Raw genomic sequence first — 17,986 nt, forward strand, 5'->3', positions numbered from 1 at the left:
TCTTTGGGCCCCAACAAGAAACAATGGCACAGAGGGAGGAGGAGGAGATATTGTTAGAGAGATCCAAGAATTATCCTTCAGACACTACTCCTCTGAGAGGTCCTAAGATCTGACTGTTAATGGAAGACACAGAGCAATGGGCAAGGTACAGCTCCTTTTCTGATAGCAGGCAACTGAAAACCTTCATTTTCCGGGGACCACAGCCCTACCCACAAAACTAGGTAAGCTCTTCTCTAGTTCAAAGCCCTAGCCTCTCCTTCCTGATTTATTTGCATATTGAAATAGATAAGGAGTGTTTGGCACATATATTTCAGCAGGGTATCATCTGAGCTCAAATAATACATAAATTAGGAATGTCAGTAAAATATTAGAGGACAAGAAAAAGCCGTGACTATCACTGCTGGTGGATAAAGGAACCTTGCTGGAGAGATAAAGGAACCAGCTGGTTACCCGAAGAACAAGAGAGTGACCCAGGACAACTACCAGAACAGGGCAGTTCATGTCTCTAAAGATCAAGGTGCTTCCCTGAGATCCGCTCTCTGGCCAGGGTACCAAAGGTCTTTCTTCTCAAGCCAAGGGCTCAGGAAAGGTCCTTATTAGGCTACCCAGTGAAGTCACAGACTCTCCCTAATGATGGTATCATCTTCCCAATTTCTGGGCAATAGAGGAGTGATGCTAAGGTACTAACAATAAACCTACTATGACTGAACTCTGTCTCCTCGTGGTTCTCTCACACAGATTTTTTTCGGTAATTCTAGGAAAGCAAAGGCAGAGGCATACAAGACTGTTGTGGAGCCTGAAAAGCAGACTTTATTTTAAAAACACCTCCCTTGAAGGAGAAGCAGCCTCATTCAGAGGGACTGGCAGTAAGAAGCAGCAGGATTTGCCTACCCTGGTCAGATAAGCCTGAGCAAAGGCCAGATCCTTCTGCTCCCTGAGTGGATCCCGCTCGAGAATGTCCTCATCATACAGCAACAGCAGCTTGGAGGTGTCCTTGCTGGCCCGGGCCCGACTGCCCCGCTTGTTGCGAGCTCGATGATTGCTCCGGCCCTTTCCAGCAGCTTTGATGCTCTCTGCTTAGAGTACATGTGAAAAAGACTGTTTCTCTGTCCCGGCAACCCCTACTCTTCCCATCCCATCACACGCACCCAACCCTCAAAATCCTAATCCATGTTATGGAGCAAATCAGGAGAAAAGCTGTTGGGAAAATGGTACGAGAAGCATGTCTGTTTTTGTTAAATTAGCTCTATGCAGAGCCGGCAGCATAACTGCATTAACTGGGGAGATAATGAGATACTTAGCTACCACATACTGAGAAAGGAAGTCTAAAGAGTGAGTATGGCCTTATGTTGGGCTCTCAAAGGACAGCGTCCTGCTGAGGAACAAGCAGTGTTTTCTGAAATAAACATAGCTCTTAGCCTCATGAGTGACAGATGAATTAAGAACCAGGATTAAAACTTGGGTGAACCTAACACAAATCTAGTAGCTGATGAGAGCCAAATTCAAAATTTCTGAGCATCTCTTCTCTGCAAAGGCACCAGGTTAATCATCTGTTTGGGGGAAGGGAGACTGCAGGAGAGATCCAGAGGATTTCCCTGGAAACTCGCCACCTGGTTTCACAAACTAGTCACTCTGCACATGTCCTTTAGACAATGAGGCCAACTGAGCCCTGCCCCTCATACAGGCTTGCTGAACTCACCTGGTGGGGTCCTGCTGGTCTCCACTTCAGGAACAGTCTTGGGTGATGCAAAGGTGGTAGGAGGCTTCTCAGCACGATCTCCAATTGCTTCATCTGTTATTTCATCCTCTTTCTGCAGGCTTTCTATTCCTTCTGCTTCTTCTTCCTCTTCTTCTTCAGGCTCGGAGTTCTCTTCCTGGGAGTTCTCCTCCTCAGACTCACCCTCCTGACTCATGCGCCTTTCAGATGCGAGCCAAGTCAATTTCTCCATTGTTTCCTGCAAAACCACCCCAAAGAGTGTTCAGAAGAGCTCAGAATGGCTCACTAAATGCCGACTGCACGCAGTTTATTAGGAGGACTGAGGTTAATCAATTGAGGTGAGTGTGTGCATATGTGTGCGTGGTGGGGGCGTGGTGGGGGGTAACCACAACTATCAGAAGCCTGGTTCTCTGAGTCATGGAATCACAGGGACAGCTGGATTGCTGCCTGACAGCAGGAAGGAGAAGAAGATGCATTTTAAAAGGTTCTTCTCTACCTGAAGAGAGGTTTCCTTTGCCACAGTCCATACTTACGGTCTATTGTTTTGGCATTTAAATTGTGCTCAAGTGATTCAATTTAACATTTAAATGAGTTTAAGTCAAACATAGTAAGTAAATAAAATTTCACCCTTTCCCTCTCCTCCCACCTCAACCCCAAAATTATGTCCCATCGTGCATTAAAAAATCAAATAAAAATGATTTGAGGACTATCTATACTGCAGCAAGCAAGCAGGCGGCCCACAAATGGTAAATTAAACATATTAGTGAGTCCACAAAATATCTGAGAATATTGCAAGCTCTCACCTGCAGTTCTGGGACAGACAGCACAGACTCCTCAGAAGCTGATGACATCTCATCTTCCTCATCTTGGGTAAGGTCATCAAAGTCTTCTTCTTCTTCTTCCTCTGGCCCATCCTTCTCTCCTCCAGTTTCAGGCCCAGCTGGTGTCCCCACTGACTGACCATCAACACTGGACAGGTCTTCGGGCTTCCCTGGGGGGCTGCTAAGCACCAATTCAGGGTCAGTGGAGGATGACACATTCTTTGGAGATCCTTTACTCACATCTCCTGAGTGTCCTTCATCAGGAGGCTCCTGAGAAGCTGAAAGGGTTTTAGCTGGTTGACTCCTCTCCTCCTTTTGTAAGACCGTCTGTTTCTTCACCTCTCTAGCACCGCTTAATTCCTCACTCGGGAAGCCAGGGTCCAATTCCACCGAGTGTTCTTCTTTGATTTCATCATAAACGTCTTGCTTTGGGGATCCACTGGAGATTTCTTCCCCAGGATCTTTAGGTTCCATCTTGACAATTTCCTCTAAATCCCCAGGGGGAGAGTTTAGAGATTCTTGGAAGCCCTGAGGCAGTGGATCTAAAGCTTGCCTCCCCTCCTCTGTTTTCACAATAGTCCAGCCATATGCATTGTTCTCTGACAAGTCTTCCTGGCACACCCTACCTAACGGTGGAGGCCCTGGGCTGTGCTCCTCTTTGGGGAAGACAGTAGCACAGAGAGGAGATAGTTCCTGGGGTTCTAATTTGGGTTCTAGGCTTTGAAAGGCATTTTTCCCTTCAGCCAAAGGACAACCAATATCCACATTCACTTGAACCTTATCTTCAGGGGTAGATGGTACAGGAAGATTCACAGAGTTGCCAGAAACAATTAAGGGTGGGATAGAGGAGGCCACAAGGGGCTGGTTCAATGGACAGGAGAAGGAAGTAGGGTTAACCAAGAGGGTGGTGATGGGAATGGTCTGAGAACTCTGGGCCACAGTTGCGTTGACAGGCTGGATCATGTTGCAGCCAGTGCCAAGGCTCACAACCTTCACAGTGGTGGCAGGAACAGTGAAGATGACAGGTGCAGGGTGGATGAGGGGGGCAGGCTTGAGACAAAGAGAGGCCTTAGCCCCCTTTCTCTTTGAGGTTCTCCGTTTCACACATGGCTTTCGAAACTTAGAAGGGGCAAGTGAGGGCAGCATTACCTTGGGTACAGGGGCAGAGGAGAGCTCAGACAGAGGGAAGCTGGGCCTGGTCTCAGGGGGCATAGCAGGCAGTGCTGCTGGACACTCAAAATTATCACCCCCCGTGACCCCCAGTGGAGGGACACCTGGCACTGTCTGTAAAACAGTGGCTGGCTGGATCATGTGAGGAATCCGGACCACCATTTTGCTTGGAGGGGCTTCTGACTGAGTTGACCTGGCTGGTGTTTTCCCAGAGTTGGAGCTAGGCTGGAGAGAGGGGCTGGGTCTGATAAGGAGGGGCTTCAGGACTGATGACCGCTTCTGTCTCCAGGCCTTCCTGGAAAAACGGTTGGCAACTGGCTTCAGTTTCAGGACTACACCCTTAGGCAACAGCAGTGGGTATGGCGTTTCACTCCCCAATTCTGAGCTGCCTTTTCCTAGGCCTGGGTCTGAGTTGATCTCAGTGGTTCCAGTCACATTTCCTACCTCTCTGGCACCATCAGCTATGTGCCGCAGTTCCTCCTGGATGGATGGCAGACTGGCCTATTGGGAATAAGAACACTCTGATCCAGCACATGTCAGAATCTGGTAAAAAGAGTAGGGCTTTCTAGATTTTAGGGACCCTTCTAGGACAATCTCAACACATGTTTTCAAGAAGGATTTTTCTGCATGATATCAAATTTCTACGAAGACTACATTTCAGTTCTATACTCTAGAAACTCGCCTCTGAATTTCCTTTAAGAAACTATGATTCTACTCACTATTTTTAAAAGGTTGTAGAATCACCTGGCGGGGAGGGTAGTGAGGTAAGAGGAAGGGTGAATAAAGAAGATTCCTTAAGACCTGGTTCTACAACTAAAGCAGTAGAGGTGTAAAGTAGCCTGAGGTTTCTTCCTGGTTTTTAGTGACCTTCTGCCTCTGACATACTTTGACGGGGAGGGTTGTACCTTTAACCAGAATGGAAGCCGGTGTTCTTCCCTCTCTACAGGGGGCTTCCACTGATGTGGCTGGATCTCTTCACAGCACTTCCCTAGGATGGGCAGCTGTTTGGTCTTCTTGTAAAACTGAGCATGAAAAAATAAAGCATGAGTTACACTCCTTCCAGAAACATGGCCCTCTGTCAGGCTGGGGAGTGGGGGGGCAGTGGTTTGAGATAGACACACATACACACATACATGCACACACATCCATATATACATAAACAGCATATGCCAAATGCTTCTGCATCTCAAATTAAGCTAATCCTACAATTACTCAATATCTTCTGACTATCTCCATTCTGGTCACCAGGAAGGGAAAAGTTTAGGTCACAGAGAAAAGGAAGCAGATGGTCAGAGTAACCTTATTTAAAATTTGCTCCTGCTCAACAACGGCAATGATAGTGCTTTAACCCTCATCTTGGACACAACAAGGCAAATAATGGTGCGAAGGACATTAGAAGAGAAGGAGAGGAATAGAGACTGAGATAGTTCAGTTTTAAGAGTAAATGAAGAGGGAAATTGAACTTCAATGGACAATAAGCATGCATTCACTCAACATTTGGTGAATGCCATTCTATGTGCCAGGTCCTGTGCTAAAGCTGAGCAGACAAAGAAGAGAAGCAAGTCCTGCTCTCAAAGAGCTTACAGATTAGTGGGAAAGCCAGACCAGCAGACCAATAATAGCATTCTGTGTAAAAAAAGAAAAGTACAAAGATGTGCACGAAAAATGACACACAACTCAAACTTGAACAATAACGATTTTTCTGGAGCAGGTCCAAATACAGATGAATCTTCATGGAACTGAGTTTGCTACATGAGGCAGGGGAAGGCAGAGCAGACTTCACGTTCAAAATCATGAACATGTTTAAGGAATCACACAGACTGGTCTGGCTACAACTAAAGGAATGTAGAGAGACTTCAGGAGACAAGTCAGAGGTAGGCAGGGTAGGCCTTCTGTGCCATGCCACACAGTCTGACCTCTACCCTGAAGGATTAGAGGTGGCTACGACATCAATGCGAAGGACAGAATAAATGGAGCCAGAATTAGAGACACCAGTTAGAAAACTACTGCATTAACAAAGGTGTAACAAAGGCCTGAACTAAGGCACTGGGCAACAGTAATAGGAAAGAGAGTAAAAAAATGGATGACTTGGTGACTGACAGACATACGATAGTGATCAAGCAGGTGGAGTGGAAGATACTCCCAGGGTTATAGATTGAGAAAATGGCTAGTCAGTAATGTTATACCCAGAGACACAGATCACAGAAGGGGTAAGTTGGGGCTGGGAAGTCTGCTGTTGGTGGTGGTAGCAGTGGCAACAACCAGAGGGTGCAGAGGGAGACATAAGTTCATTTTGAGAAGTCAGCGAGGCAACCAAGTTAAGAATTCCTTTAAACAGTTCACTACACTATGATAGAGCTCAGGAGAGAAATTTGGACCAAAGATACAGATTTGAAAATCATGAGGAGAGAAAGAATACCAAAAATCATGAATTTGGATGAGACCACACACTGAATTTACTGTGGAACACTGACATTTAAGGGTAGAGCAGGGGAAGAAGAGTTCCTGAAGATACAGCCCAAGGTAAGAGTCCTGATATCACAGAAGACAGAAGAATAGGAAGTCTGAAGAAGGAATGAATGAACTATAGTATCAACTGCAAAGCTAAACAGGATAAGAACAGAAAAGTATCTGATGGATAGCCAACTGGGAAATAAACTGAGATCTCTGAGGGGATGATCTCCACACTTTCATAGGTTAAAGAGCTAAGGAGAAACTCACTGTTAAAACAGGCAGATTAAACACATCCATTTGGCTTTGTTCCCTCTTGAAACCCCATGAAAACAACAGAAAGGAATTTTTTTAAGGTAAAAGCATAGAAGGAGAGAGAGAATGAGAGAAAAAGTAAAAGTAACAAAATTTTCAAAGCTAAAAAGCAGATGGATGAGTGGTAACTAACAGAGGAGAATGAAGAAAAGCAAACCTGTGGAGAAAAGTTAAGGGCCAACTAAATTTCTGTCAAAGACTGGCAAAAGGAGAAGACACCAGATACTTCTACAAGTGGAGATAAAGCTGGAATTACAAACAAGTAAAGATGAGGAGGACAGGTCAAATCTGTCGAAGAGGAGCTTGGACGCCAAATCCCCTCTGCCGTTTGGCGTAGACAGGTGACAGCCTCGTCCCCTACCCTGGCAGGAGCGTTGCTGGAGAGGATGATCAGTCAGGCACAGCTGAGAGCAGGCGTACCATGCTGATTGAACTGGGAAGAGAAAACTCCAGCCTTCTTCCTCTCTTGCTTTCCCACGCTCCCTCTGCCATTTGCTATTAAAAAATATTCAATGAACAAAAAAAAGCTTTTGGAAATTAAAAATATGATAGAAGAAATAAAGAACTGAACGCAGCAGAAAGGTTAGGAAAAAAAGCTGAAGTCACATCCCAGAAAGTACAACAGAAAGAAAGTGACGGGAAACAAGAAGAAAGACAAGATGGGAAGAGCCGCCTGAGAGGCCTAACGTCTGCCTCTGGGCACCGCAGACAGAGACGACAGACCAAATGAAGAGGGGGAACCAACACAACAAAATTCAAGAAAACTTCCCAAGCCTGGAACATAAGAGTTTCCAAAGTAAAGTTTATCAAGTGCCATGCATAGGTAATAAAATCAGACGCACACGAAGGTACATTATCATGAAATTTCAAAACACTGGAGAAAAGGGAAAATTCTACATGCTGCCAGAGGGAGGGGAAAAACAGGTATCACACAAAGGTTGAAGAGTCAAAATGGCATCACGTTTCTAAACAGCCAGCACCAGAAACTAGAAGGAAACGGAGCAAGGCCCCTGAAAATTTCTGATGAAAAGGATATCTAACCTAGAATTCTGGATCCACTAAAGGGAGAGAGTAGAGACATAATTTTAAAGTTTTTATTTTGAATAACTATAGATTTGCAAGAAGTTACAAAAATAGTACAGAGAGGTCTTATGTACCTTTCACCCAGTTTCCCCCAATGGAAAGATCTTATGTTACAGAGTAACAATAGTTAGATATACAAACTGGGTATACAGTACAATAGCAAAACTAGGAAATCGACATTGGTACAATCCATAGACCATGAATACAGGGAGTTTAAATCTAAAAATTTGTTTCTCAAAGCACTCTTCCTTAGAATGCTATTAGGATGTGCTCCACTAAAACAAGGAAGTAAAGGAAAAAAGATGTGAGATTCAGGAAATAAGAGGATCCAACACAAGTAAAAGGCAAAAGGAATCCCCAGGATGATGCTAAGAAAAAGCCACAGACAACATTAGTGCAGCAAGCCGAGAGAGTCACATGTTTAGCGCAGAACAGCATCACACAGCTCAGGGAGAGATTTCTCCAGGAAGATGAAAGTGAGAGAACATCTAAAATGTTTGAACACACTGACAAGAGATTTATAAAACTGAAGTAAACTTTAGTGTTGAACTGGTAATAAATACATAATAAAACAAGCGCCACCCACCCCCCCAAAATACATTTATTAACTTCAGGAGAAACAAAATGTTCAGCAGTAAAAGCAAAGTAATCCTGATATACTACATAGCTCAGCTGTGAGGAGCATTTTACATAGTGTTTATAATGCTTATAATGTAAATCCTGAATACAATCTAACCAAAATTGTGATATAATTATAGTGAGAAAATTGGAGGATAGAAGATACGCTTGTTTGTGGTGGGACAACGGGAGAGTGGAGAGAGCTAAGTCTTCATCTTCCATAACTGAAGTTTAATAAATAAGACCTAAATCCAAAACATGAAGTGGCAGTGATTATAAGCATGCTAGATATGGAGGCAAATGCGCCGTCTCCACAAAAACCTTGGTTAGCAGGAAATAGGGAGAAAAACATTGCTTTTCATGACAAGCCTCATAGAACTATTTGACTTTTTAAGCCATTTAAATCATTTGCCTCTTTCAAGTATATACTTTACAACTTTGTTATAAATACCCAAATAAAAAGAGTTATCGAGAAGGATGTAAGTGGAGTGTCATCTACCCTTTCAAGAAGGTTAGAGTGAAAGAAAGAGAGAATGAAAGGCTAGAGGAAAACACAGATTCAAAAAATATTTTAAGGGGCTGACCCGGTGGCCTAATGGTTAAGTTCAGCATGCTGTGCTTTCGGGGCCTGGGCTCAGTTCCTTGGCACCGACCTACACCACTTGTCAGCTGCCAAGCTGTGGTGGCAACCCACATACAAAATAGAGGAAGACTGGCAACAGGTGTTAGCTCAGGGCAAATCTTCCTTAAGCAAAAAGAGGAAGATTGGCAAGATATGTTATCTCAGGGCAAATCTTCCTCAACGACAAAAAAAATTTTCATTAAAAGAATTTTTTTTAATATTTTAAGACTTGAACAATTTTATATTTAGGAGAAATATCCATAACAGAGGAAGATGAAACTCCAGAAGAAAATAATGGATCAGTGTCCCTGGAAAGGTAAGAGGGGAATGAACCTAGTGCACAAATGGGAAGAATAAGCCTTAGAAAAAACAGCACTCTCTTCCTTGAGACTAAGCAGAAGAAAAAAGAACGGCTTCACACAGGCATGGTCCCCAGGTGGAGGGTGCAGGAAGCACTTACTTTAATGATGTTGTCAGGTGCTCTGTTCATGTTGAGGTTCTTGATTCTCACCGTCAGTTGGTAGGCAGTCTTGCAGGTTAGAAGGTACTTGCTAATTAGAGGCTTAGGAAACTCAGTCCCTTCAAAGTGCTTCAGTCCTAAAGCTAACAAACTGAGAAAGGAGCAATGAGACTAAATCTCATTTCACAATCCATTCTGCTAAAAAGCCTCCCCAGACTAACTCCACATTTTACAACCCACTTTTTCTACATGTAATTCTTGCACAAGTTAATGGCTACTCAACAGACATTTTCAGATTTTTACTGGGTGCTAATAAGTTCTATGAATAAGATTCAATCAGGAGCTCACAATCAAGTGGGAAGAAGAAAAACTAGGCATAAATCACTAATAAATGTCAGATCATGATGAGGTTTATACTAATAGTATAAACAAAGTTCAAATGAATACAAAGGAAAGAGAATCGTTCTCATAAAACAAATGGAAAATGAATAATGGGCACCATGTTAGACATATTAAATCAGCACCAACACCACCTCCCAACACGACATATTCAATTATGGCTACCTATGTACATATTTGCTGATGGCAGTGGGGAAATATGTATCAGGAGCCATAAAAATGTTCATAACCCTTATCGAATAATCTCACTCTTGGGAATTTAGCCAAAGATTTTCAAAAGCTCTATGCACTAAGATCCCTGGTGAAGCCTCACTTATAATAACAAAACAAGAAAGGGAAAAAATAAAAACAAAAAACCGTGGCAAATAAAAGGACTATCATAAGGCCATTAAATATTGCTTTAAAAGATAATATACAGAAACAAAAAAAAGGAGGATGTTACTGTATAGAGCATAGAAAAATAAGTTCAAGAAGATGTTAGGTTAAAAAAACCAAAACTATATAAGAAATGCAAAAAGAAAAATCATTGTCTTAGGGTGGTTAGGATAATGGATAAAATTTTTTTTTCCTTTGAACAATTTCCTTTAATAGTATTACTAGATTGGTTTTTACAATAAATTAAAGACAAAAAGCAATTTAAAATGTTTCCAAAGTGCTCAAGTCATTCCCTAGAAACACCAGTACAGAACTACGCCCATCTACACAGCTGTTCTTCTTGTCTTCTGTGTCCGTGTCTTACTGTCCATGACTTATTTCCCCTAAGCTCCTCAAGAGAAAGAACTGGGTCTTCTCCTCGGGATATTTTCTGCTCTTGTTCCCCAACAGTAAACGCTTACTTGTCCTCAGCCTTCGTGAACAAAATCTTATCCTGGGGGTTCTTTGCCTTCAGAGAACACACTGGAAGTAGCTCTGGATACATGAAAACCTTGTTTGTGGCCAGGATCCAAGCTACTTGCTTTGGCAAACAGGGAAATTCATAGGCTGTAAGAAAAAAAAAAATCTGTGATAAATGAAATTCTAGAACAAAAGAGGGCTTCACAAAAGCTGCTGAACGCATTTTTGCGTTTAAATAGAGCTGACCCTAACCTAACTTGATGCCCTCCCACCCAGATACCCTCCCCCCTAAGTTTCCACAATCTTTCTCAGCCTACCCTATGCCTAAAGGAAGTCCCATCCAATGTTATTAAAAGTTGATTCTCTTTCTCTATCCTGTGTGGAACACTTAACACGCTGAGTAACAGAGACACTTAAAAAGTACCTAGTAACACCTGGCACATAGTGTATGCTCAAAAAGTTTTTACCTCCTTCCCCCTTCAAATCCTTGACAGATAAGTGACCTTCAACAATGCTTTCTTTCTTCCAGGATAAGATTCCAACTTCTTTAATCTCCCTCACAAATCTGGTATTCCAAATTTTATTTTATTTGATTCTTACTTAACTTTAAGTTCTCCCAGATTCCTCCTGAGGTTGGGAACAAAAAAACCATAAAAGGAATGAGACAATTCAGTCTCATCCATTTCTGTCTTGCTGTCTAAGCCTCTCAATTCCAGGCACTTCTGCCTTTCCAGAGACAAGCACTACTACATCCATTATTTCTTCTTCCGTAAATGCTATTTTTATATCCCGGGAAGAAAAACACAGGACACTATATTGTAAGTTATTACTGGAGTTTAGTGTTAAATTAAGTTTTCATTACCAACATATAGCTACTAAAGTAGTTTGAGGTCAGTGTCTATGATAGAATGCACTTAATTTCAACTCTATTCAATTTAACTGTAAGAGTCAGGGATTCAAAATCAAATCCAAAGACAAATCCAAATCCAGAGCAAACCACAACTAATTTGCTAAACCAAGAAACAAATCAGAAGCAAACATCTGGTTTAAGGGAACAGCAAATATTTTCTCAAAAAATACTAAATGAATGCAAGATAAAAACCAAACCTGCAAATTTCTTTAAAATATCGAACATGGCAAATGTCCAACACCTCTAATTTGTGCCTAACTCCCAAATTAGCACTTCATTCAAATTGGAGGAGCCACTACAATTATTATGGGAAATAAAATGATCTTAATGAAGAGAGTAAAAAGATAAACACAACCCAACTTTACCACTTGACTTTCTTCTTTACCAAATTCCAGTTTGCCTTGATCCCACTCCTAACGCTTACTCTCATATCCTTTTAAGTCCAGTTCTTGGCATTAGTCCCAAATCTCTACTCCCTACAATCCTGTCCTGTCCACTGTCTCCATCTCTTACATAAGCCCAAATATTATGATGGAAGTCTAGAACTTAGACAATGAGTACAAAGGGAAGATAAAAGAAAGAAGCAAGAAGTTACAAATATCTTGTCTCCTCCAACCCTGGGAAATTATCGCTAGGAAATTATCTCTGGGCTAAGACTCCCACCGCTCATTGCAAATAAAAACTTGAAGTGGACACATCTGTCCCCTACCGGTCTTCTTGACAGTTTTACGAGGACTCCAGTCAATGCTGACATGTGTGTTGAAGTCTTCAATGAGCTGCACAGCTCCCATCAGGTTACAGGGTTGGAACAAGGTCTGAAACTTGGGGTTGAACTGATGGTGAAGGGCGATGGAGCTTTGAGCAAAGGTTCCCAGCTCTTTCTGGGAAAACAGGACACAAAGATGATCTGAGTTCCAAACAATTAGCACTAGTAGCCCTTAGCCTCTGAGTTAAAAAGTGTCCTTCCTACTATAGGATAAAAACCGGTAAAAATCATCACAAAGGCTTTCACAATTAACATTATTCCATTAAGACTCTTTTGCTGAGTCCTCAGATATTCAAGGAGTGTGTTTGGGATATACTCATTTGCTCTTGTTTTATTCTTAGACTGAGTGTTCCTCAGCCTTTTGAATGTATGGTCCATCTCCCGGGCTAGAATTACGGTTCTCAAGAATGACAGCCATTACTTCTTAAATGTTTTGTCTTTTGGTTTCTCTAAATAACAAAGCACTTCTCATGACCCCTCTGAACACAGTAAGAGGTGAATACACCCTGTTGACTACCAAGGAAACTTGGAATACTAGCCACTATACTACTCAAACTCCAAAAACTTACCCAAGAAGCAAAGAATATCATCATTACCTGCCCAAAAGTTCAGGGGCAATTTTTATAGGGTTTAAATTTTCAAAATTAAAAGCCCTTCCTCCAAAATACTTCAAAATGTCATGAACAAAATCAATTTTATACACAAAACACTGATATTGAACCTAATTAATGGATAATGAATTCGGGAAAGTAGTACAAAAACCTATTAAAGATGAGGAAGAGGATCCAACTAAAAAGTCAGAGGAACAGCCTTAAGAAAACTGAATACACTCTGTCCTTTCAGGGGAATCAGTGGTTATGTTCTCTCAGCAAACACAGGAAGCCACAGAAACAGCTACCAAAACATGCAGGAGAGAAGAAAAAATGTAGATTATGGTGAGTGAATATCCGTGAGAAATGACTTGCCAAGCTAACTGCATACTCAAGTCTTTACAATCAGGGACATTTGGAACCTTACAAGAAATATCCTCGTGGTGCTGGCCTCCGAATTGAGATTGGGGTTGGAGGTGGCGAGGAGGTGAATTTGTGTCAAGAGCTGAACATGCTGGGGAGGGAAAGAAAATAATACAGTGACATGTTATGATGTTGTCATTTCAGGAACCCAGAAGACCCTACCAAGATGTCTGCAACCTTATCATATATGTTTTGCTTTCCAGAGACTCTAAGAACACCACTGCATCTTACTATGAATTTCTCAGATACGTTCCCCTTGAGCAAAATGACAGAGCCAGAGGAAGTTTAACCTCAAACCAGAAGGACTGAGATTAGAAAGAAGAAAAAACTACTCTGGCAGTAAGGCTATTAAATTCAGAATGGAGGGGCCGGCCCTGTGGCCGAGTGGTTAAGTTCGCGCGTTCCGCTGCGGCGGCCCAGGGTTCGGATCCTGGGCGCGGACATGGCACTGCTCATCAGGTCACATTGAGGTAGCGTCCCACATGCCACAACTAGAAGGACCCACAACTAAGATATACAACTATGTACGGGACGGGGGTTTGAGGAGATAAAGCAGAAAAAAAAAAAAGATTGGCAACAGTTGTTAGCTCAGGTGCCAATCTTTAAAAAAAAAAAAAGGAAAAAAATAAATAAATAAATTCAGAATAGATTACCAAGGATTCTTTGAAATCTATGATTCTGAATACTATCAAGGTCCTTACAAGCATTCTCGCCTGAGCCATGAGGACACAAACATGATGACCTTTCAAGGTCCCAACTGATGTGAAGATCCTGTGGTCCTATGGTTTCAGGGCGTATCAAGGCACCTATTTCTGACTTTAACAAAGCTGCTAATCTTTGGCTTCAGTGTCAGGCCATGGAATGATCCAATATTAACATTAACAAGAAGAGTCTTACCTGCTGCATCTGCTGCTGGAGTCTCTTCCTCTGTGCTGGGTCTAGAATCAGAGTCTGCTGAACTTTCTCACTCTGGGGCTTAACCCTCTCTACCTCCTGCTGCTGTTTGGCTGAAGATTTCTTCATCTTCACCTGTTCGAGCAGCTCCTTCACTGTGCGATGTTGCTCATTTAGCAAGTTGGCCAGTGGTTCCTCAAACCTATCCCCAACAGGGAGATGAGTGAATTTGAACATTTCCCTTGTCTGCAACAAGTCCAGTTCCTTCTAATGGTGGGCTAACAGAGTGGATAACTTCCATCTACTGCTAATCCTCAAATCCCACTGTAGCCAAGAGGCAGACTCCTAGCCTATCCAAATCGTTTCCCAAAGTTGTTACCACAGATTCGAAGAAGATGGTTTTGAATTGCCACCCCCGATTCTTCTACAATCAGTTCTCCAAGTGATATACAAATGAAGGAGAAATTAAACAAAAGTCCAGGAGCAGAGAAACATCTGGACAATAAAGCAGTCAGGGAGCTAATGGGAATTTGTCATTCTTGCGTCATACTGACATCCACATTAAGCTGCGACTTGTTTTTAATGGTGATACAGAATCTTCTCAAAGTACAACACTTGTTCTCTAATTTACCCAATACTCCCATCCCAGGTCTAGCTGCTCCCATTCTCCCACTCCTATCCATTCAGGCTGCCCTGCCTTCCTTTCTTAAAATGTCCGACTTTCTAGGATGAAGCAAAAAGGTAATACACTAAAATACATGGTAGTTTAGATAAATAATGAGAAGGTGGTTCAAGTACTACCCTCCCACTTTCCATGAAAATAGCTTCTTTTAGCCCTCTGATTTCCTCCTCCAAGTTTTCTAATCCCACCCTTCTACCCCTAGAGAGACTTGTCCAGGGCTGAAGAAAGACTCCAAATACCCAGCATGCTAGTTCTAAGGTAGAAGCAGAACAACACACTTAAGTGATTAGTCACTAGCTGATACCCATGCAATCAGGAGAAGACCTGCTCCAGGAGCTCTGGCTTGCAGGTTATCATATTTCAAAAAATCTTTTATACTGTAGCAATAGTTAAATGATAACTTTTTTCAATAGCCTCCGGGGATAAAGATTATGTTTCCATTTACAGTATTTACTGCACGTGTGCGTAGGCACACGGTAAAAACCTAAAGACATGGGACTGTCCTCTGTACAGTCTTTACTGAGAACTAAAAACTCCTGATTACCTGCGCCACTAGCAGAGAAACAGAACAGAAGGATAAAAAAGAGTAGATAACGCAAAAATAGCCTACAGCTGATTTTAACAAGCATTACTTGGATAGTTGGTAGGGGAAGCACAAACAACACACTTTCCTCACGATATTTAGTCAAAGATTAAACCAGGTTTGCATTTCCAACTGAAAGAGAAGCAGCAGCCCAGACAGATCAACTGAATACCAGAAAGTAACTGAAGTAGTTATATAATTCCAAAATTTTAAAAATTCATACACAGACTTGATTAGTGGAACTGAAATATATTTACAGATCAAATCCCATTATAATACATTCCCAGGAGGAATGGTTCCATTCTGCTATAACAGAACTTTGTTCTACGAACTATGGCTTGAAATAAGTGGGTCAAATACACACTCTTAGAAACCTTGAAAATGTTCTCGAAAAAAAAAAGTGAGGTGATAGAAGTGTTAACTTGGGGGAAATCTTTTCACAAGGTATAGATATATCAAATCATCACATTGTACACTTTCAGTATCTTACAACTGTATTTGTCAATTATACCTCAATAAAGCTGAAAAAAATGAAAATCTTGAGTTTTGTTGTAGTTATATTATGGTATTTATTAACAATGGAATATGACTGATATTTCTGGCTTTTGCAAATTGGTTAGTATACTCTGTCTTTTTCACTAAATTGCAAGTTCCCCGAAGGTCTCACTTTCAGATGGATCCCAAGTTCTCTAATTAGGTAACGCTGTTAATTAAAACACAGGGCTAATTAGACGCCATGGCTCTCTTTGCTTTGCTTTGTTCCACCCATGGCACAAACCATACCCTGACCTCTAGCCAGTCATGTAACAACTGTATGCCACTGTTCAGAATGGATAACAACAGATTAAAGTACAGATGGGTTATGAAAACCCATCACAAAAATAGGGGGAAAAATTAAAGCCTCTACTTTCTGGGGGGGAGCAACAGAAGTATCATCTTTATGTGAAGATGGCAGTACACGTATTTCAGACTTCAGAGCACTACAGCAGGTGCTTCATGGTTTGCTCAATTAATGCCTAGGCGATTAACAAACTTTAACATTTACCAGATGCTAATGGCGAAGAAGGAGAACAAAAGGGACATAACACATACTACAATTTGAGGCAGTTTCTGTGGCTGGCCACATGGAGTCCTACCCACCTCTCCAGCACCGCTCATCTGGAGAAGCTGCTATGGATGCCAGCTACTGTTTTTTCTCCCTTCCCAAACAGATACAGCTTGGTCTATAGCTGCACTGCCCCATAATAAGGAGACTTATTCACTTGATACCTAACACCTCCACAGGGCTCTGCATCCTTAGATCAGTAACAGCAGGTAGCTAGGGACGGTAACTTATTAAATGAAATATCTGAAAACCTTTTCAGACACACACTCATCCTCCATTCTAAGCCTCAAGGTCTTTGGGTGGCCTACCGTAGGACTTGAGGGGTGTTGAAGTTAGGCCGAGGCTCAGCCACACGCTCCTCTTCCTCTGGGCCATCATCTTCCATGTTGGAGAATCCCATCTCATCTTGGAACTGAGGGCAAAGGAAAAGGAGGATTTGCCTGAGGAATGGGCATGCGAAAGTCACTCCAGCAGTGAGAAGGGAAAGTGAAGACTACAGTTTACAGAACTTTAACAATGCTGCACCACGAAAGAGCTTGCATCAGAACCTTTCTCACTTCAGGGCTCCCACCATCCCACACATGAGATAACTATTAGGTCAGGAAAAAAGTCTCTTAATCAGCCAACTTGTAATGGTTAAGGACAGAGCACGGATAACTCAAAATGGTAAGAAATATCTTTCAAGAGACAAATTTATGCAAAAGGTAACTATCTATGCTCAGAATAATCTACAACTATTTTGCAATCTGTAAGCCCATACCAAATGATAACTGGGGAGGCCATCCAAAAGTTTGCAAGGAAAATTTTACTAAGAACAACCTACATATGGATAATTAAAGTTTATTTATTAGCAAAATTCTCCTGCCACTATATTCTCTCCTGGGTAGAATGAAAGGGGAATTGACTTGGTCAGAGCACCCTTCTAGAGGGAGGAGCCCTGGGACCAAAGGACAGAGCTTGCTGGAGAATCCACTTTTACCATCTGAGTTCTCGTTCAAGGATCATTACTTACAGTTTCAAACAACTCTTCCATCAGTTCATTCACTTCCTTTTCTGCAAAAAAGCCAAACAGTATGTTTTTGGCAGAAGCTAAGTTTCATTTTGCAACAAGGGAGAATTCCAAGACCACCTATTATGTTATTTTCAGCAAGGTATTTGACAAAATCCTCATATTTATCATTCTTTCATTCAAAAACATTTACTGAACACGAACTAAGCCTCAATCCATGTTCTAGATGCTTGGGATACAAGACACAACTAAACAGTCTTACCCTCATGAAGCTTAAATTCTAGTGGGAAGACACACATAAAATGTGAGCTAGATGATTTTACAATATGGTAAATTCATAGTTTGTTGGTCTAGCGTACTGAATGGAGTCAAGAGAGAAGTCTCCAGCAGTGTGTCATAAGACCCTGGCTTTGGACCTGAACTATTCAGCAACTCCATCAGTGACCCAGAAGACCTAGAAAACACACTTATCAATCTGTAAATGATATAAAACTGGAAGGGATTGCCACATCAACTGATGACAGATTCAAAATT

The 17,986-nt window shown here is 41.9% G+C and overlaps 1 protein-coding gene across 10 annotated transcripts in view; it reads right to left on the reverse strand.

Annotated features, from left to right (window-relative positions):
• The window catches only part of GON4L (gon-4 like), a 67,652-nt gene that overhangs the window by 7,238 nt on the left and 42,428 nt on the right, over window positions 1-17,986 (reverse strand). For 6 of the 10 annotated variants that reach the window (XR_011498300.1, XM_014837010.3, XM_044758715.2 and 3 more), the window contains 11 exons: window positions 17,456-17,496; window positions 16,752-16,855; window positions 14,077-14,275; window positions 13,184-13,270; window positions 12,110-12,281; window positions 10,493-10,637; window positions 9,258-9,408; window positions 4,614-4,730; window positions 2,521-4,209; window positions 1,700-1,955; window positions 892-1,076 (listed from right to left, as the gene is read on the reverse strand). Coding sequence is in view for 9 of the 10 variants with exons in the window: in XM_014837010.3 (XP_014692496.1) it covers window positions 892-1,076; window positions 1,700-1,955; window positions 2,521-4,209; window positions 4,614-4,730; window positions 9,258-9,408; window positions 10,493-10,637; window positions 12,110-12,281; window positions 13,184-13,270; window positions 14,077-14,275; window positions 16,752-16,855; window positions 17,456-17,496 (3,146 nt within the window). In the remaining variant the exon portion in view is untranslated. The remainder of the gene's footprint in view (window positions 1-891; window positions 1,077-1,699; window positions 1,956-2,520; window positions 4,210-4,613; window positions 4,731-9,257; window positions 9,409-10,492; window positions 10,638-12,109; window positions 12,282-13,183; window positions 13,271-14,076; window positions 14,276-16,751; window positions 16,856-17,455; window positions 17,497-17,986) is intronic. The other 4 variants (XM_070497875.1, XM_070497874.1, XM_014837009.3 and 1 more) reach the window with 1 other exon arrangement.

Source organism: Equus asinus, chromosome 25, assembly GCF_041296235.1.
Source record: "Equus asinus isolate D_3611 breed Donkey chromosome 25, EquAss-T2T_v2, whole genome shotgun sequence".
Classification (NCBI taxonomy): domain Eukaryota; kingdom Metazoa; phylum Chordata; class Mammalia; order Perissodactyla; family Equidae; genus Equus; species Equus asinus.